This window comes from Manacus vitellinus, unplaced genomic scaffold (assembly GCF_001715985.3).
Source record: "Manacus vitellinus isolate BGI_N305 unplaced genomic scaffold, ASM171598v3 scaffold_9_pilon, whole genome shotgun sequence".
Lineage (NCBI taxonomy): Eukaryota > Metazoa > Chordata > Aves > Passeriformes > Pipridae > Manacus > Manacus vitellinus.
This window is the reverse complement of record NW_021940917.1, coordinates 2,851,175-2,874,693: the sequence shown is the minus strand read 5'-3', so window position 1 is coordinate 2,874,693 and position 23,519 is coordinate 2,851,175. Positions and strand designations below refer to the sequence as shown.

Below are 23,519 nucleotides of genomic sequence, written 5' to 3'. Positions count from 1 at the left end.
GATAAAGTTCAGACTTGGGTCCTAATAGTACAGTAGTCCTTAGATGTAAAAGACAACCCTCAATGGTTATTATAATGACTTTCAAGAATATCAGAAAGAAATTGGATTCTTTATTCCCTAGTGTTTACTAAGAAATACCTCAAACTTAGAAGATTGAAATAAAGTGTGTATATATTATATACATACATATATACTTAGTATGTATATTTTATACATATATATGTAATTTATGTATTTATATATGCATACATAAATACTCTTTCTCTATATATGTACTTGTAATACTATGATTACAAATAAATTCTGTCTACTTGCTTTAATTCCACCTAAGTTATTTGCTAATTCACCATAAGCCTGCAGATTTTCAGAAATTATGAGGGGTAGAGCTAATTTTCATGAGATGTTACATAGCCCTTTTATACTCTAAAACGTCAGTGATCAAGTCATCCATTTCAACTGTCAGACTTCAAGGGAAAAGAGAGTAGCCCTGATAAAGTCTTGTAATATTGAATGGTAAGTGAATTACTGGTTCAATACGTACAAAGGAAGAAGACAAAACCAGTCCTAGGACTATCAATGGAAATTAATTAATAATCACTTAGAGCTTGGCATTACTGTGGTTAGTTTTGTGAAAATACCCTCTGATTTCTTAGTGGCATTCAAAAAAACATCCAGAATTTTGGAAACTGTCTACACTGGAATAAACCATAAAACAGAGGAAGTTATACCTCTGGATGAATGCACAGGGTACCCTTGTGATAAGTAGAGTATGCAACTTGAGCCCTCTCAATTAAAAAAGAATATCTTAGAACTACAAGAGGGAGAGATGTGGATAATCAAAAGTATGGAGAAGTTACATTAACGAAATAGCAGTTTTCAGCCCTTAAAAGAAAGCTTGAAGTAGAATATGGTAGAGGTTCTTAAAAGTCAAGAATAACACGGAAAATATAACTGTACCCTTTTTCTCATAATTTACACTCCTGTTCCAAATTCTTAACTACCAGGTAACAGTTTTAAACTGAATATTTTTTCTTATACGACATATCTGTAGAACTCACTTCCACAGCATGCTATGCATGCCATTATTTGGATCAGTTAAAAAACTAATTAGAAAAATTAATGGGAAAGAAAGAAACCATCAGGAATTTAATGTGAGGGAAGAAGAACTGAAAGCCTGCCATTGTCTTCAGTTCTCTCTGTAGATGCTCTCTGTTGGAAAAAGGATATGGGGCTAGATGGGCCTTTAATCTGCCCAATGAATTTTTATGTAATCCAACACAGGAAATATTTTAAAGATTATTTTATAGAAATAAGATTAAACCTTGCATATAATTTCTTCAGTTGCTTCAAGAGGGTCTTCCTCTTTGTTTCATCTGGCTAAAGGAGATTGCTCAGGGTTCTTTCACAGCTCTCCTAGTTTGGCTCCCATCCATAGGCAAGACATCACAGGCATTGCTTTCCCTGAACAGGATCTTGCTCTGAAAGCATTTATCCTCATATCCTTGTTTTGTCCCTGGGGTTGCCTTGGGATTCAGGCGTCTTCTCAAAGTTTTTCTGTAACTCAGACCTTTGATACTTAAGAGAAATTTTAAGACACTTCCTCAAGAGTTATAGACTGTCCTCCACTTACTTGAGGAAATCATGTCCTTTGGGAATGACTAAGTACAAATATTGTTTGATCTTTGTGGTAAACAAAGCACAGCAATAGCTTTTCTGGTTCTTAAATAAATTTTGTAAAGGAAATCTTCCCTGCCAGCTGATTCCAAGTCATGGGTTTCAGTGTCTGAAGATGTTTACAGAAAACAGTAAAACTTAATATTTTAATAGGAGAGTAATGAACACAGGGTTTTTAGCTCTTGATCCAGATAGATTTTAGATACAGTAATAATCAGACAGCTTTGGAGTTCTAGTCTGTACAAACTGAAGATTGTGAATACTGTCTTTGTATAATATGGCAGAAGCCTTACTGCATCTTTAAAACTGATGCTTCATAAAGCGGCAGGAAAGCTATGTCCCCTTTGTTTTTTCCTTGGCCCTGAGTGGACAAAGATCTGGTGTCGAGGTCAGACTCTGATTTATATCCCTAATAAGTGATATGATATAATTTAATTTATCCTAACATTTACAGTGCTAGAGTCTGTCTGGAACATCCGATCAGAATTTTTTATTTCAAAAATATGTACCAAAATTATTGCTGAGTATATGGCAGATGAATAACAACTTATTATAATTTCTAGGTAGTATTTGAAGTTGCTTTCAACAGTGCCAAGGGAGGATACGTTGCCCTTGATGACATTTCTTTCTCTCCAGTTTACTGCAGCAATCAGACAGGTATGATGAGCTCTTGTTGCTATTTACTGTTTCCCCCTGTGCTTTGCCCCTCTGAATTGTCAGTATTTGCAATATTTAGTGCTACCTTCTTAACTGACCAGTCCCATTGGGCTTCTTTTTCTTCTGGTGACATAACAGCAGATAACACTGGTGCCATTCATTTGACCTAGAAACTAGTCCTTAATGCTTCCTTTCCAAAGACCTCGCCTTGGGGTTTTGCAACTGGAGTGCCAGACTGAATGCTGTATTTGCATCACTCCAGGTTTTGAGAAATTACCACTTGCAGGTCTGGCACAGAAAGAGAGGGCAGATTTACCAGGTGTGATGGTATAAGGAAGAAAATGTGTAGGCATTCTTCTTCATTCCATATGCCCTGAGATGTTCTTCAGAGCCAAAACATGAGCCTTGCCTTCCTGTCTTCACTCTTCCAGGATGTATTACTCATCTCAGACAGTGGTGTGGCTCTCAGGTTTTTATTAGGTTTTCATAGCAGCAGCAATCAGCTGAATCCATGTGACCTTTGCTGTACAGGCAGTTGGGGCAAAGGATTTTGTCATTTGTGAATTCAGCCTCTTAAGTAGCTATGTACTGGTTGCTGGCATTTTACTGGGGCATTTAACACTAGTCAAAAGTAGATTAGTGGTTTCCTACCTACTCCTTTGTTCATAAGTTTGAATTTTTTGGCTAATGCTTTGAAGTGATCAAGGAAAAAGATGGGGTTTTGCCCTGTTTTTACTTGCTTGGAGTATCTGCTAGCTCTGCCTCCACTGCTGAAGTATCACTCCCGAAGGAGGTAGATTCCAGATGTTAGTAATCCACACAACTCCTGGCTGAGTAAATCTGGTTCATTATCTCCTTAATATCTCTTTCAGTTTTGCTTTGTTTTGCAACAAAAATCCCATGTTGTGTTTGTGGTATTCCATAGATGGGAGCTGTGTGCTCATCTGTGTTTCCTGTTTTAATTTTCAGACAGTTTATATGTGATGAGGTATAGGATAAATTTTACAGCATTTTCTGCCCCAATGGTTGAAGTTCAGATTTAATCTGAATGGCTCATAATCTATTCTGAATATGATAGGTTCAGCTACCTAACTCTGATTTTGAAGGTTGGTTTGGTTGTTGGGGTTTTTTTCTGTTTGAGAAATGAATGCAAATAATCTGTTTTATATCTTGCTGGAGTACAGCATATACTGCTTGATCCTTCAGACTTATCTCATATTTTCATCTTCAATTTTTCTGTGTAGAGATTGTAAAAAACAAGAGATCTTGTATTCAGCCATAATAGTGTATATAACAGTACTACGTTTTTTCCTTATTTCTTCTGGAAGTTTTGTTCAAAAGGTACCAGAGTGTTAAACTTGCCCAGCAAAGAATGAATCAGAACATGGGTTTAATGCTGCATGGACCTGGTAGTGCTACAGCTGCATTTTCTTTAATTAGGAAAGTAGAGATGGGAGGCCTTGGCCGCAGGCAGAGTAAGACACAAAGTGCTTAGATTTGGCCTATCTGAGGCTGCTAAAGTGCTGAAATATGGTGTGAGGCAAGCTCCAGAGGTCAGTAGCCATAAGGTGGTACATGAATTAAAAAGTGTTTTACATACATATTTACAGCATGCATTTGCACGCACATTATACATGATTACAAAAGGATTTTTAAAAACTGCTCTTTAAAAAAATATTGAATGTTGATGTCCAAAAGTTATCCCTTTGGAAATTAAAATGAGAATATGATATCCATGCACACACAGGCAGACACTCACACTCATTTTGTCCTAATATCTTTTGCATGAAGGAGCAGGATGAAAACAAATAGTCTGAATGTCTTTGTGCATTATGTCCTGAAAGAAGAATCTTCTCTTAATAATCTTCTTCTGTAGCTCATTTATATTTTGAAGGGGCTATGAAGGAGGTTTCCTCTTGGCTCCAGCAAAAATATAAGAATATAAGACCAATTTGCAATAGAAAATTGATTTCATTGTGACTTTGTACTATATATGTGTAACATCTCTGCACATGCTTGTCTTCTGTAAAGCAAAGAAAGGTGAACCAGAGCATGCTTTGGCATCATTCTGCTTCAGATATCTGTGCTTATTACACTGTGCTCTTCCTAACAGAACATATACATCTATCTTTTAGGAACTCTTTTCGATCCTGCCAATGCAGGCTGCAATTTTGAGGAAGATCTGTGTAATTTTTACCAAGATCAGAAAGATGGCCCAGGATGGAGCAGAGTGAAAGTGAAGCGCAACGTTTATAGAGCAGGAGATCACACTACTGGGTTTGGTAAATCAAAACTGTTTTTCCTTAGAAGAGTCAAACATGTCTAAAGGGTATATAAAAGGTTATATAAAGGTTAATCTGTTGTATCATTGCTCACTCTGTTAAGTAATGTCACTTGGCACACTGGTTAATTTGCCTCACTGCAACTCTGCCATTAAAAATCAGTGTACACAACTCGGTCCCATCTGGAACCCTACCTGTGATTCCCCATGTGTGAAGTGGGAAGGTCATGAATAGTCATGCGGGCCCATAAATCAGAGTATCTTCACTATACTGCTCCATAGTCACTGGAAGGATGATTCCACAAAAATATGCAAGTAAATGTAATAATAGCTTAATGCATTGTTTTTACTGTAGTGGAAAGGTGGGCTCTTCCAAGCTTAGGATAGTTGGCATTGCTAAGGGAAAACTGAAATACTGTGTAGTGAAGCCACATAGTGAAAGGACTACTAACAAGTTCTGAAACTCAGACATCTATTTATGTAGAATATTTATGGTTATTAATCACATGTGGTAAAGTCTCACCTCTTTATACTTGGTGCAGAGAATAATAGGCCTTGTGCCTTACCTTCCATTCTTTGATCTTGCTAGCTTGAAACAGCTAGTTTTCCAGTGAGGCCAGCAGGACAGGGAATTTTTCAGGGTAAATTTGAAAAAGGCTTATTTCTGGTAACTTAGCAATATGCCATTTGAACTAGAAGTAGACAGGATGCTTTTAAAAAAAAATTGTTATTTCCTGTCAGAGTGTGATAATCTATTTCTTGCCAGACGAAATTGTTTCTTGTAGCCAAAGTCTGATGCAATAACAGAAGCTGCTTTAATAGCAAACCAGCTGTGCTGATAGCATATTAGAAACAATAATTGTGCTGTCTTGCAGGTTATTACTTGTTGGCGAACACAAAGTATACATCACAGCCTGGGTACATTGGACGTCTATACGGCCCTACCCTGCCAGGAAACTTGCAATTTTGTCTGAGTTTTTATTATGCCTTATATGGGTTTTTCAAAATGAGTGGCACTCTTGCAGTTTATATCTTCGAGGAGAATCATGTTGTTCAAGACAAAATCTGGTCTGTCTTGGATTCTCCAAAGGGAGTTTGGACTAAAGCTGAAATCTCCTTCAAAAAGCCTATGCCTTGCAAGGTAAGAGCCAACTCTTCAAATCTGCTAAATCCTGGATGGGGATTTTCCTTGCCTTCTCTTCTCATGGTTCTTTGTTATCTGGGGATTAATCCTAAGTGAGCTATACCTGCAAAGTGAAATAGTATTCCTCAAGCAGTACCATGGGGACTAGAATGCTTCTTCACAGCCTGGCTCCCATGGGAGCCCCGATACAGGGGCTTCATACCAGGAATGGGGCAGTGCTTCCTGGTGTCCTCAACTGTAGTCACAATATTGCTGGAGATTTTGCCAGAGGAGCTCTAACAAGAGCCAGTTGTGTTTTGGTTTCTCAGCATGCTCCACATTCCATAATTTTGTTTGTGTGTTTCCTATGTGAGTCACATAATTTTCATACTCAATTACAGATTTTAATTAATCTAAAAAATCACTACTTCTAAGTTCTGATTGAAACAGGGAGCTCATCCTACTTCCCTAAACTCAACTGCTTTATTAGAATATGAAACCAGAATTCAGTGCAATGGACTTCAAGAATTTGCAGTGTCGTGTTGGAGAGGTCACTATGTTATCTCAGCAAGTTAATAAGGCAGTATTTGACATCACCTCCTGAGTAAGTCCTTAAGCTCTTGTTATTCCTCATCTCCACTCTTCTTACAAAGACTGACTTTTACAGAGATTTCTGTAGGCACATCTTCTGTGGTTATCCTGAATTCTGTAACGCATTTTCACTATCTGTGAGTCATCTAAGGAGGACCAGATAGATCACTACCTGCTGACATTTAGATTAGTCCAGCTTTTTTTTCCATGTGATAGTACAATGAACATATGAATGAAAGCTTGTCTTGGAACGCAGGCACTTCTAAATCAAAGACAAACATCTTCAGCATTTTGTCCACTACAAATTAGTTTTTGAAATGGCAGTAGTTACTGAGTTTAAATTTTCTTGGAGAAGGAAAAAAAAGATGTTTATCCTTTGAAGTAAATACACTCAAAAAGTTCACCAAAAACCAGTTGCCTGACTGTATCAATAAGCAAATTTATGCTAAAAAATTCAGTCCTAATTGTTGACTAGTGTTTTTTTCTCAGATACCTTAAAAATATGATGGGATTTTATGTATTTATGCATAAAACATAACAGAATTTCTAATTCTCTTTATTTTATAGGACAAAAAAAATTCATTACTGCACAGCAAGTGCATGATAGATAAGTTTCTCATTGTGTCATTCCAGGATATTTGCATAAAAGTATTTTTCTCTTTTTTTTCTTTTTAATTATGAAAAGTATTGTTTAAGAAGGCGAGCCATTTACTTTTACCATCTACAGTTTACATATTTCTTTATTGCTTCTGAAAAGGTTCAGTAGCATAATAGACTGCATGAGTAATGATGACGTGAGCAATTCTGTTAAAAATGGTTTATAGCCGTTGGAGGCAGCTGGGTTCTTTTTAGCTTCAGACATTTACATAGAAAAATCTTTTACAATATGAATTTGCGAAGTACAATTTTTATGTTTTCCTAGAAGTCAGTATATCTAAAACAGTTGTAAAGAAGTTTACCTGCAATGGAAATCTTTTCATGAATTAGAGTTTTCATGTCTGTAGTTACCATTCTCTCTGTGCTCAGTAACTGATGGGGAGAAAAGCACAGAGGAGAATAAAGAAGTCAAGGGAATGTCCTTGCTGCTTCTGAGCCTGAAGGTCTGCAGGAGGGGAGAAATGCCATGCTCTGCAGCAGGAGGGTTTGTTGGCCTCTGGCAGTTCTGAAAAACCTTCACTGGGTGCTTCAGGTCTTCCGAAAGAAACCCTTCTTTCCCATGGAAACAAGTTGCAAAATATTTCTGTTGAGGAGGCATTCCTCAAATATCATGAAATAGGAGATGTATTGGGCTTTAGAGAAGTCAGCATGTATTCAGCCTATCACAATTCAGGTACCCCTTAGCCAAATAACTATCTGTTTTGCATGCGATTCAGTTTATGAAGTTTTCCTTTAGATAAATAGTACATGGAAGAAAATGGGTGAAGTTCTGAAATATGTTAATATGGAAAAGTACACCAAGACATGTTTAGAGATGAGAAGGTAGCATATAAAAGACAAATATTGCTAAAGTTTGAGTGTGTGTCTGCCTGCCATAAGGCAAGGGTTAAAACCTAATGTAGTTACAGGTCGTCTGCTTGTAATATTCACAAGCAGGGTCGAATGAAGTTGCACAGTGAACCTGATTTTGGCTTTTCCTTGCAACCTCATGCCCAATTTTTCAACCTTAATGCTTTAAAAGGTCTTTTCATGCTTTATTTTGTTTGTTTCTTCTTTTCCGCGCCAACAGAAGGAAATAAAAGAACTCTGTGTGGCACTGTATAAACACTTAGATTAGTTATCTGTGAACATGTGCCTGCCTAGCACCTAGTGAAATATCTGGCAAAAAACACTTATTTCAATGAAGGGTAAGAGTGGAGGTGTATCAGAGCATGTTTTGTCTGAGAGCAAGGAGTGGTGGGAACCAGCAAGTTGGGGATTACACTTCAGGCTCTGGAGGAAGAGACAGCATTGAGAAACACAAGAGAAGCCTGACCTCTTTTGTCCTGCCTCCTCCAACCTTGCTTGTGTCTCTTTCCTCCTCACTGAGGCATCTTTATGTTATCTAACCTACTCCATAGGCAACAAACCACTCCCACCCCACTCCCCATGCCAGTGTTCATCTTACTTCTGGCTTCTGGCTCTGGACAGTCCAATTTTCCCCCCTCTAATCTTGTTCGTGTCCCACTCTGTTTGCTTTGCTTGTCCCAGTTCTTACAAATTCTAGTTTTTCAAAAACTAACGACTTGACAGAAAGCACAGTCCTGGCACAAAGGCCAAAGTATAACACTTTCCTGCTCCCGCTCCAAAGCCTAGGAGTGCTCAAGCTTTTCACATATATATTTTTTTTAATAGGGGCAAAATAAACCCTTTTTTTCTTAGCCTTGTTCTTGGAAATGATGGAACTTTTTTGGATTAAATCTTCCAAAGCAAGCCTGAAGTAAGGACCCAGCATGGAAAGTCTGAGATGAAATAATTGTGTCTTGGCAATGTTATAAGCAAGTGAAAAACAGTCTTCTAGTGGAGAGATGTGGTCTCAAAATAAGATAGGGCTGCCACTTTTGCTCTTACACATGTAGAGGCCAGTGTGCCTATCGTATTGTTTTCTGAGATGCATCCTGTCTAGACATGAATGATAAGTTGTAGGCATGCACAGTAGTTTGGCTGAGCAGCTTCTTGGTTACCAGGTGTGACTTGTAGATTGGGTCAGCGGCTGTGGAAACAGTAAACAGTCTCCTGGCAGTTCCTTAATGGCAGTCATATGTCCTGAAGGTCATAATGGTTTTTCAGCCAGAAAGTGGTTCTACTAAAATACCTGATTACCCACGTCCTTTATCTTTCTCCTAGTACGAATACTACTCACAAAGTTTTGGAAACAATATAAAATCTGTCTGATATGTTTTAATTTTGTTAGCATGTTTGTTTGCATTGGGACAATAAAAAGATTCAGATTTTCATCTCTTGGTTTGTGTAATGTTTTTTGCAAGTTCTTTTTGAATTAGCTAACTGCAGTCTGGCACAAGTTGATGGCTTGAATTCTGTGGGCAGGAATTGTGAAGCTGGCCAATTGGCTTTAATATGACACTTTGAAAATACGATGTTGTAAAGATGAAGTGGGTATAAGCCAGCTAAGCAAGTCATAAATGTTTATATATATATGTATGTGTGGATGGATGTATATATGTGTACATATGTACTGCAAATACATATGCTATATAATGCTAGTGAGAAGGCAGGAAATTTGAAGTCCTGATTTCTCAATTTGTACTTCAGGCATTGTCTCGGTTTAAGTACCTCTTACACATACAATTTTTTTTATACTGTGCCCAGGGAATAAATGTGAAAAGGAAGAAATGGAAAAAAATTCTGTTATTTTTTAAAATAAATTAAACTGTTCATGGTTTGTTGCCTCTTGAAGGGCAGCATAAAAACCTAAGCCTGAAATATGTAGATTTCTTTTGATTTGATTGTATTGAAACTGATCTTCCAGGCCAACACATGGCAGAAAAATGTAAGAGCTAATTGAAAGAAAATGTCACATGTTAAATGAGACCTAGAGAAGCTCACACACACTGTGGAGTAAGAATCTGCATTTTAACTGTGTGTGTGTGTGTGTTTGTGGGTATACACCACCATGGGAGGTATTTCTTAACAACAAAGTCCAAATGCCTAGATTAAAATGAAGGTTTGATTTCACCTGGGTCTTCTTATACCAGTTCTGCTCATTTCTGCTAGATTTGGTTCACCATTCTGAAGCTCAAGTTTTCAAAAGCAAACATCTTGTGTTGTTTATCCATTCATGCAAGTTTTGGCAATGTTACCTAACGATATAGTGCTTGAATACCTCTCACAGATTTCAAAATCAAATCTTCAGAAAGGTAAATGGCATCATAATAGTCCATTCTACTTTCATCAGAGTAGCTGTGGCAGCATTTCTTGGTTTTCAAACTCTCAGTATATGTTCTCACTCTTTGATGTTTTATTCTCAATCTCTTTTGAGTTCATCTGTTTGTTTTCACTCGTTCTCCATAACTAATTTTACTTGCAGTTGTGTGAGAGCAAAATCAAGTGACTGAGTGTTGCACTTCAATATTTACACGGTTTAAAACAAACAAAAGGGATTAGACAAATTCATGGAAAACAGACCTCACAGTGATTGTAAACACAGTGGTTTAACTGTGACCTCCAGTTCAGTCAATCCTTCAGCTTTCTGGGGATTGGACATAATATAACAGCTTTAGGGCTGATTTGTTTCTTGTACTTTTTTCCCTAAACATCTATTATTACCCTGCCACCTTTCTAGGACTTGATCTGAGGTTCTTTGGACCTCTGTTCTCACATCATAACTGTGATGATGCTCAATATTAAATTATTCTAGCACTTCTCTTTGCTAATGAGAAATTTGTGTCTCCTGCTTCTCTGCCAAAGTCATAGGTAAATGACTAAAGCAATTTTGGATATATGATGAAGTTCTAGATCCCTGTGACTGAGTCACTGGTATGAACGACAGACTTCTCTAAGTGGGCACCAAGTGGAGGAGGGCAAACATTGTCATCTCTTCCTCCTCCTCTTCCTCCTCTGAAAAACCCTCACTTGTGTCAAATTAAAGAGCTTTTTGGTACTGTTCTGAAAAAACTCTTGATCAATCTTCCCACAATAATGTGTGCACCCTAAAGAGTTTGGAATGAGCTGTGGTTTTATAGTATAGCCCTTCTGTCCTTCCTTCTCTTACCTCTAAAGTAAGAAACTTCTTGAAGAACAGTCACCAGAAATGTATGTTTAAAATAAGAGTGGTAGGGTTTGTAAATAGTAGGATAGTGCTTGCAAAGTGTGCAACCTCACTGACTGTGGTGCTTGACATATGGTTGTGGAAACAACATACTGGAAACTGAGAAAGTTATTCAGGTTAGGAAGCAATACTTAAGTGGCCTGCATCTTCACAGTAGCTAAGCAAGGTAATATGTTGCATGAAATACTATATACTGCTTTTTGGTGTCTCTGATACTTAACTGACACTTTATTTTTTTGCTCAGTTTTTGTTCTGGGTCCTCAGTATTATGATACTATAGTGCCACCTCCTCTGAAAAGACTCCTTGATCTAAAGGCAAGAATCTCTATAAAAAGAGCTAAGGAAACTGTTACATTGAAATGAGGATAGATCCCTATCAGCAGATTTGTAGAAATCTAGGAAGGTGCTGGAGGACAAATGGGAACATAAGTGTTCTGTATACATTTGTGTGCAGCCAGTGCGCTCTACTAGGCAGTGCAATCCAGTGGGAAGAGACGTATCATAAGCAGTCTGTGGTGCTAGGTTATTCTGTCAGACTTTATGTTTCTCTTTCATTGTTTGTTTCTGCCTTTGGACAGGAAAGATTTTCAAAAATATTGGTTCAACTATCACAAGCTTATTACCAATGTTATCCAATTATTTATATAGAAGCTTTCATAATCCGTTATTTTTCCCCTGCAGAAGCTTGTTGTATTTACATGGCAAAACATTGAACTTGCCTGGCAAGTGCCATTTTAAATCAATTTATTTCAAATGACAGAAGCTTGCAGACATTCTAATTTTGGCTTAATAGCTTACTTGTGTTCTTGATAAATGAGTTTCTGAATATTTAAGCCAAAGAAATCTAGTTTAATAAAGCTAATTGGAAGTAATTTGATACAGGCATTTGGACTTTGTTGTTAAGAAATACCTCCCATGGTGGTGTATACCCACAAACACACACACACACACTCACACACACACACTGTTGAAATGCAGATTCTTGCTCCACAGTGTGTGTAAGCTTCTCCAGCTGTAGACAGTCAGAATGGTTCTCTGTGCCAGTGGTGGTCCCTGGCTTGCATGCTTATACAGCTGTTTGCTTGCAAAACTGACTGAAAAGTCAGGTTCCCTGTCTTGTGAAAATGTCTTGACTGCTTCTTTGTGCCATGTCTCACCTTTGTTTCTGGTGTTTGAATTATTTTTTATTTCATAATACTGAGATTTGTATCACTGTGTGAACTTACAACAGTAACTTCTTACAAAACCCTACTTCAGACTCCACTATAACTGCCTTTCTCCTTTAAAAAATCGAACCTAAATGTGTCTAAGTGACAGGCCAAGTTTTGTGTCTACACTGATGTACAGTGTGTAGTTTGAATCTAGGAATATTCACTAGGATGGAATCAGGTAAATTACTTTGCTGCAGAGGCATAGCTTGCTTTTAATTCACCAGATTGGGCTGTTTTCACAGTTTTTCTTTTTTTTGGCTGGTCTGGCTCTCTAATTGAGCAAGAGCTACACTTCCTGGGATAAACAAGGAGAAAAGGAAATACACAGAAAATATAGGGATCCAGAGGAATCTCTCCTTTTCTCCTGTTCTGAGTCCAGCTGCCTCCAAACCTCCTTTTATAAGCTTCCTCATTAGTTCTTCCTTACACTGCAGGTACCCTACTGTATGTCCTACTATTTCTTCTCCAAAAGCAGGTTAACTTCATATGCATATGTTTCAACTCACGTCTGCTTGTAGAGATGCAGAGTGCCAAGAAGTCCCGTCCACCTCACCCAGTGTCTGCAGCACAACCCAATGAGATGTCTTGGCAGAAGCTTGCTCTAACAGCTGTTCTCATCTGGCATTGCCCATATCTGATATAATCCAGGATAAATGCTAAGAACTGATTATTGATACTTTGAGGTTGAAGACCAGGAGCATTGATTAAGCACTGCAAAATCAACAAACCAGCTTCCATAAACTAGAGTAATAGTTTGGAAGGAAACTGATGCCCTAGCTGTGTCCTGTTATTGGAACAAAAAGAAACATGAGAAATATGTTTTATTTTTCAGTAACACAGGCAACAACCGCTTGCACTGGATAATGTTATTAGTTTAGCCTCCAAGATAGCATGCAAGTCCAAGAATATTTGTTACCTAGCTGGAAACAATTAGTACTTTGTTCATTTGCCATGCTTTATGAAGAAAGTGCAAGCTGAGCACAAAGAATCCCCTATTCTCTTCTGCAAGAAGAGAAGAATTTTAGAAGAATTGACCTAGCAAATATTTTATTCAAAATAAGAACAAATGCAAAGTATCATGAGATTGCTTCTATCGAGACTGTAGGAAGGGTTCAGAGATCTGACACAGGGGGAAAATGAGCAGTTGAATAAATCCAAATTGATACAGTTTTGGCAGGTAAAGTTTAAATAGTCAAATATTTCCCTTTATGACAGAAAAGGATATTTAGAACAAAAGAAGAGTGAATAAATGTGACCTGTGAATGAAAATCTTCTAGTCCATTGCCTAAAACTAAATCAAGAATACCACAAAATACGCTGAGGGGACTATAAGCAATTTCAGTACATTTGCTAATACTGGAAGCTCCCCATTCCCAAGTACAAGTTCCTCCACCCCATCCCTGTGCAATTACAAAGTCTGCTCATGGCAGTGTGTTACTTAACACCACGAAAGTCAAGTGGAGAATTAGTGAAGCTTAAGCTACAGATGGCAAAGCTGAACAAGTTTACAGGTGTCACTGAATCAGATGAATCTTTTTGTTGTACAAAGGCTACTGGTTCAATGGCGTTTGAGAGGCCACAGTTATTGTTGCAATGCCTTTGAAATGGAGTGCCTTCTGTGGTATCCAGTGTTTAATTACATACCTTGTATGGAACAAATTACTGCAATCTAAGAATAAAGAACTTGATCCTGCTCCCAGTGATGTCAATAGGAAAGCATCATTTAAAACAATTCCATGGTGTGGAAATGTTGTTTCACAAATGAGGACTGACCTCACCCTTACATATGTGGTTGTCAGAAGATTCGTGGGTTTAGGACCATAATATGTTTTTAGTGTATTACAAGTGTTCACCAGAATGCATTTATTAAAATTCTGGTGACTGACGTCCAACCAACATCAGTATCTTATTTTATGCTTTATTCCAGGAGATGCTACCATTTTTAATAGATTACACCTGTTTCCTGAGAATGAACTTAAAAGTAGGAAACACCTTTTGTCCTGTTAAATCTTAAGGCTAAGACAGCAATGATGATGAATCCCATGAGGCCCCATAAATCTGTAGGGATCCAGCTGGAGCAGCAGATCCTGCACAATTTCAGGATCTACTGGGAGCTGATCATTCTCACAGTCATGGTCCTCCAGCTCAGAGCACTGAGACCCCCTCAACATTTAACCTCAAATATGTAACAGAGATGTTCACAGTTGTTCCAGAATATTAAACTGTTAGAAGTGACACTCATTCCATCTCCAGTCACTAGCACAGACCTCATCACAAAGGAATTGTTTTGAAAAGCTCCTCCCAAATTATGGTCATAACCTCAATGGTCAGACAGATGGTTTGGAGGAGATAGGCCAAGAAAACCGCCAACAGTATTTTCACAAAATAAATCTTAATGTGTCTTCTGTAATTCAAACAGATATGTGTCGGCCTTTGGAGAAGGGCAACTGGAGTCTTACAGTTTCTTTACGTTTTATTTTGTTATCTCATGAGTGACTTGTATTTTTCATGGCAGAATTAATGTGTAGTCAAATAAAAACGTCTTGGATGTTTTTATTTAATCTTCACAAACTCAGATGAACACTGTGTATTATGCATAGCATTTCCAGTCTCATGCTCTATGATACTATGGCCTTGCATCATTTATGAATAATCTCATTTTATGCAGTACTTTCATTTCATCTTTACTGTTCTTTGCTTTTCGCCATGGCCATTTCTCTTGCCCATCAGTCTGCATTACTCTTTAATTTTTTTTTCCATGGATAAACTTCTTGGTTTTAAGGGTAAGCTATCTGTGGATATTTGCTGGGTTTTGTGGAGGAAAAAAACCACAGCAATCTCAGTAAGTCATGTTTTCTCATATGCAAAAAAATAGTCTCCTAATAAAATGGAAATTACATACAAAGATACATAACTTGCCCATAAAAGTGAGAAAATCCTTTCAATTGAAAACATACATCTAATCCCCACTGGATCCAAAATTTCAGTCATTGGCAGTATTAGTATGTGTCAAGACAAAGTGGATCATTATTTCTGTTCTGTAGATTTCAACATTTTTTTGCACATTTAGAAAAAACCCTAAAATTTCAGACTCTTAACATTGCCAGGTTTTGTTAGATAACTGAAATTCCTTTATGTATTGCAGGTTGTCTTTGTCAGCTTGTGTAAAAGCTTTTGGGACTGTGGACTTGTGGCACTGGATGATGTATCATTGAGCCTGGGAAGCTGCCAGGCTGCTGGTAAGACCATTTGTATTTGTCATCCAACTGCTGGTATCCTTTTCAGTAAGAGTTCATCACATACCTTCATTTTCCAAGCCTATCCTACAGCTGCCTTCATCCCACTGTGGTTTCTTGTATTTTCTTTTTTTCCAAAAAGCATTGCATAAATCCTATTTTTGCAAAGTAGCATACGTACCAGTATTTGTTCACAGGGGTACCAACTAACTCCTAATAAACTTGGCTGACTCCAGTGAAGCTGTATATAAGTGAGTGGTCCTTTTAGGGCGTTACAATTTAAAATAAACCAAAAGTCCAACTGAGGGAAAAGTAGTTTTCAAAATGGATTTTGACAAACCAGGATTGGACCCAAAAGCAATATTTTCAAAAGACAATATTATTCTTTTTTAGTCCAGAAGTACATTGGTGCAAGGCAAAGACACAGTCCCTTACTTGAGCTGCAGTTCTCTAGTGAAGACAGATAAGATCAGTCCAACTCTCTCTCCTGTAGTGGGAGGAACTGACTGTTTTTCAGCAAGACTTTACCCTCTGACATGTGCAGGCTAACCTCTCTGAACTCACCAGACTCCCTCTTCTGGGGCATTTTGAAGTTGACAGTACAACGATTGTATCCTAATTTAGAAACCATTCTCATGAGGCAGGCACAATCTATAATCCCATTCTTCTTCAGAATAAAGCCATATCTTTGCAATGGTCCTAATAGCTCTTTAATGACCTCTTTTGATTGGCTTTCATGCATTCAGGCAGCTAACCATTACAAAACAGAGAGAAGTCACATGTATAAAACAAGATGCCATTTTTCTAAAGCATTTCCAACAGTTGACTGTTTTGCCTTTCTGTAGTTCCTAAGTAAATGGAAAAGGAACCAAAGGTGCAGAACTGGTAACTGGGTGTATAGTCATACTGAGGCTGTCTCTGATTGGAGCAAAACAAATGCCTGAAATATGCCCCAGAGATATCAAAGCTTCCTCCTTTTCAAAAAATGAAAGCAGCTCAGTGTCTACTTCTGAACAACAAAACCAGGCTACAGCAGAAAAGCTGACAGAAGCTTCCTGGCAAGCACCTGAATTATCAACTTTCTCCCTTTTGCATCATCTAATAGAATTGAAGTGATGAAAATACTATAGTAATTACAGCTCCATGGCCTGTTGTATGCTGTAGTAGAATCTGCTGCTAAGGGAATATAGGAGAGCTAAATGTAGCACTTGATTTTAGATCACAGAAACTCCAATCTTTGACAAGACTCATTAAATATCCACATTATACATTCTAGAGCTCATTAATCTGCTTGGGGTGCTACAATAGTGAAGAAAATTACACTGGTAGAGCCTGTTATGGAATCATAGAATTGCTAAGGATAGGAAAGACCTCTAAGATCATTGAGTCCAATCATTAAAACCAAAAGACCTCTAAGATCATCTAGTCCAAACCATTATTATTGATTAAGAGTAATAAACTGTATGAAATGTTTTCAAGAATCTTAGTACATGTTACTAAGCTAGACTAGAGCACAGATTACCTCAAAACAGTGAAGAAAATGAAATTACATTTCATTCAGTTTGAAGCTGGCTTTTATAAGCTTGTGATTATTGTAAGCATTGCTAGGTGGATGTTGATTTCAGCGGGTGAGTAACTGCAATACATTTTCTGTGTTATCTCTCCAAATATAGGTCTAATATATTTGAAGTTTTAAACTATGTTCTCTCCTTACAGATTCATTTCTGCTCAGCCCTGGAGAGTGTACTTTTGAAAAAGATGAGTGTGTGTTTACCCAAAAGAAGAGAGGTCGTGGGAGCTGGCAGAGGAGGAGGGGTCCAACTCCCACTTCTTACACTGGTCCGAAAGGAGACCACACTACTGGGGTAGGTGAGTTAAGCCCCACATTGAACTTTCAGAACAGAAGTTGATAGTTAATCAAAAATACTTTGAAATTATAACCTTGATGATAGAGAAAGTTTTTACGCTTCTGTTCAGAAGAGGTATTAATCCAATGAAGTAAACACATTTCGTAGGGACCCATGAATGGTTTTGAAAATGTGATGTTTAATCTGAAATATCTGCAGACTATGTGGATAGTTCTGTTGTCACATCCTAAAGTAGCCCTTTCCTTTGGGAGATAAAAGAACAGGATGGCTCCCCAGAGTTCGCAGAAAAAGCTCCTTCCAAACTCCTAGCTTATGTGAATATTTCCTGAAACTGACTTTACATGTATTTTCAGTTTATATAGATCATTAAGTAGCTGATAGCTGAATAGCTTGACTTTAGAACTTTGACAGCCTTTTAAGCCTCACCTGTGACAATGTTGATTCCTTATCTCGCACATCTCTTTGCAGTAAGTTGTGCAAGTAATTGGGATCTCTTCTGCATGAACATGCTTTGGGTTCAAACTTAGAAGAAAACATGGCAAATAAAAGAACTCACACAGGCCCTTTGTCTTGAAAACCTGCTTCACAACCTCACTAGTGTAATTTAAAGTATTTGGCCAAGTGGAGTCCCCATTAGTATAAGCAAGTGCACAGAGAGCTGCATCAGCGCCAACCATTGCCTAAATTGTACCCTCAGATGTACATGGAGCTGTCTCTGAATTCCAAGGAATCGATTGCCATCAGAGTGCATTCCTGGTTTAGGAGCAGCTATGGTATTTTCTTGCTTTGTATTCTTTTCTGTTGCTGTGTGTTTCATCAGACAGAACCAAGTTTTTAAGTGTTCAAGTCATTAATCGCTGGAAGGCAAATTTATTATACCCCCCCAATCTATCATTCAGCTATTGCCCGTTGGAGCAAACTGAGGTGTATCAGAAGACTGAGGAGCATCCCCATGTCCCATATGCTGCATAAAGCAGCTGTTCCATGTTTTGAGATGTACACTCTGAGAGCAGACAGTGAACTCAGACATTGCAGCAACTCTTTGTGTAGTCCCACTGCTCCCTTTTTGTGGTGTTATCTGCCCTTCTGCCACCACAGGTCTGGGGGTGAGATTGCCTTCAGAGGGAGAGGGGATTCCCAAGGATGACTGAGACAGAAGAAAAGGTGGGAACAGCAGCAGCAGCCAGTGGATACTTGAGATGTCTGTCATGATACTCAGAGTCCTATTTTCTGCTCAACTCCCTACTGGAGGCATCCCCTCTAAGCCAGATTGTACTTTGGTAGTAAGCAGCAGTCAAGAGAAAGGATGAAAAGGAGTATTATCTACAGAGTAGGTCCATAAAGAAAAAATAATTTCATACAATGTGTTGGAGAATTTCTAAGGTCATTTGTACCAAGCCTAGTGCAATCCATTGCAAAGACCTTGCTCTTCACTATGCTTAAAAGCTCCTTGAATTAAACACCAAAGCCTACAGCTCATATTAAAGTATAATAAAATAATTTGTCTTTAGTTTTAAGGCCTGAATCATATTAAAAACTTGTTAGAAAGACTGAATCAGCTCTTGGTTTTATGAATTCAAACCCACCGTTATTACAGTCCACTGTTATTACAGTATCACAAATATTACAGTTCACAGACACTGCAGTCTACATCTTAAAAATCTTTATCAAAATATTTTGAGTCATAATTTTTTTAATATAATGAGCATGTTGAGCATAATGAACATGCCAAGTATTTTACTTTGCTAATATTTGCTTGTATATCTTTTTAAGGGTACTACATGTATATAGAGGCATCTGACATGGTCTATGGACAGAGAGCATACCTTTATTCAAGATTACTAAGAGGAATATCTGGAAAACAGTGCTTGACATTCTTCTATCACATGTATGGAGCTGGGACTGGATTATTAAGTGTTTATCTAAAAAAGGAAGGGGATGATGAAGAGATTCCTTTGTGGAGGAGGACAGGGGAACAAAGCATCTCATGGTTAAGGGGACTGATAGAATATGAAAGTGATAGAAACTACCAGGTAAGAAAAACAAGCAAGAAGCAGTCAAATTGGAAAACTGAAATGAACTTATTAAAGACATGAATTGTTTGCAAGTATTAAAATAGTTATTAACTCAAAATAATTTTTTAAGGTATTTAATGTTGTTTCCCATAATTTCTTGTCAGTAGTGGTAGGGTTGTTTTAGATCCCTTGTGGAATTTCTTTTCCTTCAGCTGTTTGTAGCTCTGTATAGATTTAACAGAGCCACTGAGCTATGATAAAATGGCAGCTTCCTGTAGGGTGGTCTTTCTAAGGTGGCACCAAAGACAAGGGATGATGCAAATCCAGAGCTCTTTGGTTTCAACATGACTTCAGTATTGCCGTAGACAAAACCTGGTTCAGTTTCTCTGTGAAAGAGGAAGTCGAAATTGCTAATGACTAAAACAGCACTGGGCACAAAATTGCACTGATCACCATCCACAAATGTTGTGGAGTTTTTTACTCACTTTCCCTTAAGAGCTTGAAAATTACTAAGGAAAGGAAAGGAAAAAGGAGAGGGAGACCATACTTGCTTCTTTCAGCATAGCACGCACTGAATTGCTCTGACTAAGCTAATCTGATGGAGGACAGAACTTTCTTTCCAAGAAGCAGGCTTTCAGGACACACTAGATCCTTGAATAGGTTGCATGCCTATCATTTTTCTGAGTCTGTCCACCTGTGGGACTCATGAAAAGCTGTGTCTTACCTTTACAGATTATTTTTGAGGTGATCCGCGGTGTGTCAATGAGAAGTGACACTGCTATTGATGATATTCTGTTCCAGCCAGGACCCTGTTTAGGTAAGTTTAAATATACATCATAAGAGACACCTGGCAATTCACAGTGCTTGTTTTAATTAGATGGATGATACTTCTTCCCTTGACTCCCCATTGAATGGGTTTGAATTTAGTATTTAGTAACTGCTGGGTCAGTGCAGAATTTTTGCTTTCTAATGCGATGTGAGATCATACTCAGACTCAACTAGTAAAGTGGCTGTAACATTTTTTAAAAACCATATTGCAGTCCCATTTAAATCCAGCATATTAATTGCATTCTGCTTCATGCGTTCTTATGTATGATTAAAATACAAATAATTATGGTCTTTCCTCCTATTTTGTATTCTAGAAGTGGAAGAAATTCAGTTCTCATCAGGCTATCCTGACAGCTTAAACGAAATTGAGTATTAAATACAGTCTGCTGAAAGAAAGTGCATAGAAGATTTGTATGTGAGAAACTGCACAAACTGCCTACTTTAAAATATGTTTTAAGTAAATACTGGATTGGTTTGAATATGCACCAATACATAGGAAGAACTCAGAGCACTCATGTTCCTCGCCTTTGCAATGAAATTTTTGACTCAGGGCTTCTTAGACCATAACTTTTTAAAATATTTTTTCCTCTTTTGCATGAGGTGTCAGTTATTGCATAAAGGCTTCCCATTTTGCACAGATCATTCATTTAAATTTTTTTTTAACCTTTCTGGTATATAAGTAAAAAGAGGAAAGTAAAGTTGCACAGTTAAAGTGGAATATTGTGTTATCTTAAATCTGCATTCAGTGAATGTTTTGTGTTGGGGATAGAATGGATTTTTGTTATGAAAATTATAAATATTTTGAAATAAGAAAGAAAATAGTGCTAGCTACTAGTAACAGCCTTAAGGTTCAGTGCAATTATTCATGATGACAAATCTCTCTGGGAAACTTAATACTCTGCTGGCAATTTTTTGTGATACTGTATTATTTTACTATAACAAATATATTTGTCATCCTTGCCAATAACAAACTCAGTTTTAGTATTCGGTATAAGCCATCATAAGCTGGAACTATATGAAATGAGACCCTTTGAAGCTACATGTTTTCTGGCATGCAAGTCTTTTTGTCTGGATTTTTTTATTCAATCAGTTTGTACACTCACAAAGAATGCACGTACACTTTACCCAACCACAGATGCGTGCATTTATATTAATAGGAAACTTAATTCACACATCTTTTTATTTTTTGGTTTTATGTATTTGTGTGTAAGGGATTTTTTTGAAATTATTAGAACTTCCTAATAAAATGTAACTTTGAATATCGCCTTATTGCTCTTCTTTAGACTTCATACTAATCAGTATAAGGAGAAAGAACTCAACCTAATAAAATAGCCTTAAGTAATTATTTTGAACTTTAGAGAATGAGATTAATCCAAGAATCCTACAAGTGTTGCTGATGTCATTGCAAAACCTCTCTTGATTTTTGAGTGGTCTTGGGAATCTGGAGAGGTCCCAGCTGACTGGAAGCTGGTGAACATTGTGCCAATTTTCAAGAAGGGCAAGAAGGAGGATCCTGGAAACTACAGGCCTGGTAAAGTTATGGAGAAGATTATTCTGGAAGGTATTGAAAAACACCTGAAAGACAATGCAGTCATTGGTCACTGCCAGCACAGCTTCATGAGAGGAAAGTCTGGCTTATCAAACCTCATTTAGTCTTATGAGAAGGTAACCCACACAGCTGATCAAGGGAAGCCAGTTGATGTAATCATTTTGGATTTCAGTAAAGCTTTCAATACCGTCTCTCACAGGATCCTTCTGACTAAATATCTACTTGGATAAACACATCATGTGGTGGGTGAGCAATTGGCTCACAGGTCGAGCACAGAGGGTAATAGTGACTGAGGTAACATCAGACTGGTGACCTGTCACTAGTGAGGTTCTGCAGGGCTCCATCTTAGGCCTTGTGCTCTTCAACATCTTCATAAATGACTTGGATGCAGGACTGGAAGGGATACTAAGCAAGATTGCAGGTGACACAAAACTGGGAGGAGCTGTTGACTCTCGAAAGCAGGGAGGTCCTTCAGAGAGACCTTGACAAATCAGAGAACTGGACAATCACAAGGGAAAGTGCCACATTCTGCACCTGGGATGGGACAATCCTGGATGTTTGTACAGACTGGGGAATGAGATGCTGGAAAGCAGTTCCATGAAAAGGGACCTGGGGATCAACAGCAAGTTGAATATGAGTCAGCAGTGCCCTGGCAGCCAGGAGGGCCAACTGTGTCCTGGGAAGAATCAGGCCAAGCATCCCCAGCTGGGCAAGGGAGAGGATTGTCCTGCTCTGCTCTGCACTGGTGCTACCTCACCTTGAATATTGTGGCAGTTTTGGGCACCACAATATAAGAAATATATTAAGTTCTTAGAGAGTGTCCAAAGGAGGGCAATGAAGATGGTGAAGGGCCTTGAGGGGAAGCCGTATGAGGAACAGATGAGGTCACTTGGTGTGTTCAGCCTGTAGAAGAGGAGACTGAGGGGAGATCTCGTTGCAGTCTGCAACTTCCTTGTGAGGGGAAGAGGAGGGGCAGGAACTGATCTCTTCTCTGTGGTGACTAGTGACAGAACCTGAGGGAATGGCCTGAAGTTGTGTCAGGGGAGTTTTAGGTTGGTTATTAGAAAGGGGTTCTTCACCCAGAGGGGTGTTGAGTGCTGGAACAGTCTCCTCAGAGAAGTGGTCACAGCACCAAGCCTGACAGAGTTCAAGAAGCATTTGGACAATACTCTCAGGCACATGGTGTGACTCTTAGGGATGGTCCTGTGCAGGCCTAAGGGTTGGACTCGATGATCCTTGTGAGTCCCTTCCAACTCAGCATATTATGTGATTCTGTGAAATGTGTGGGTCCCATTACTTAAGAAAGCTGAGAGCTTCTGAAGTGCTACAAGAAGCCATGTACTGAGTGCTAGAAGTTAATCTTACAGTCACCACACTCTGCTCCTTTCAGAACTAAGTATATACTTTTCCTAACAGCCTGTAAGGATCAACAACACCTTTGATGATCTTGGTCCTTGCATCTTCATTAAACTTTAATTTTGGTGCCAAAATCAATAGAAGAGATTGTTCAGTTCAATACATTTAGTACCACACAGATTGAAGCAGTTTATTGTTTCCTAGAGACTGAGGAAGAGCCAAAAGAAATTGACATCTTAACTGCCTATCCTATCTATCTACAGTCTCCCTTGTAAGCTGCTTATAAACACATCAGTCTTGATATTATTCTGCAAATGAAAGCAAACAGAAACAATGGACTGTTTCCTATGAATCATTTGTTCCAT

At 38.2% G+C, this 23,519-nt stretch overlaps 1 protein-coding gene across 1 annotated transcript in view; it reads left to right on the top strand.

The window, feature by feature from the left end:
• MAMDC2 (MAM domain containing 2) overlaps positions 1 to 21,512 on the top strand; it is a 31,560-nt gene extending 10,048 nt beyond the window's left edge. The window contains exons 6-13 of the mRNA XM_018085842.1: positions 2,238 to 2,331; positions 4,467 to 4,613; positions 5,488 to 5,753; positions 15,448 to 15,541; positions 17,255 to 17,407; positions 19,180 to 19,439; positions 20,154 to 20,238; positions 20,564 to 21,512. Of these exons, the coding sequence (XP_017941331.1) occupies positions 2,238 to 2,331; positions 4,467 to 4,613; positions 5,488 to 5,753; positions 15,448 to 15,541; positions 17,255 to 17,407; positions 19,180 to 19,439; positions 20,154 to 20,238; positions 20,564 to 20,625 (1,161 nt within the window). The 3' untranslated portion in view covers positions 20,626 to 21,512. The remainder of the gene's footprint in view (positions 1 to 2,237; positions 2,332 to 4,466; positions 4,614 to 5,487; positions 5,754 to 15,447; positions 15,542 to 17,254; positions 17,408 to 19,179; positions 19,440 to 20,153; positions 20,239 to 20,563) is intronic.
• The last annotated feature ends 2,007 nt before the right edge of the window (positions 21,513 to 23,519 follow it).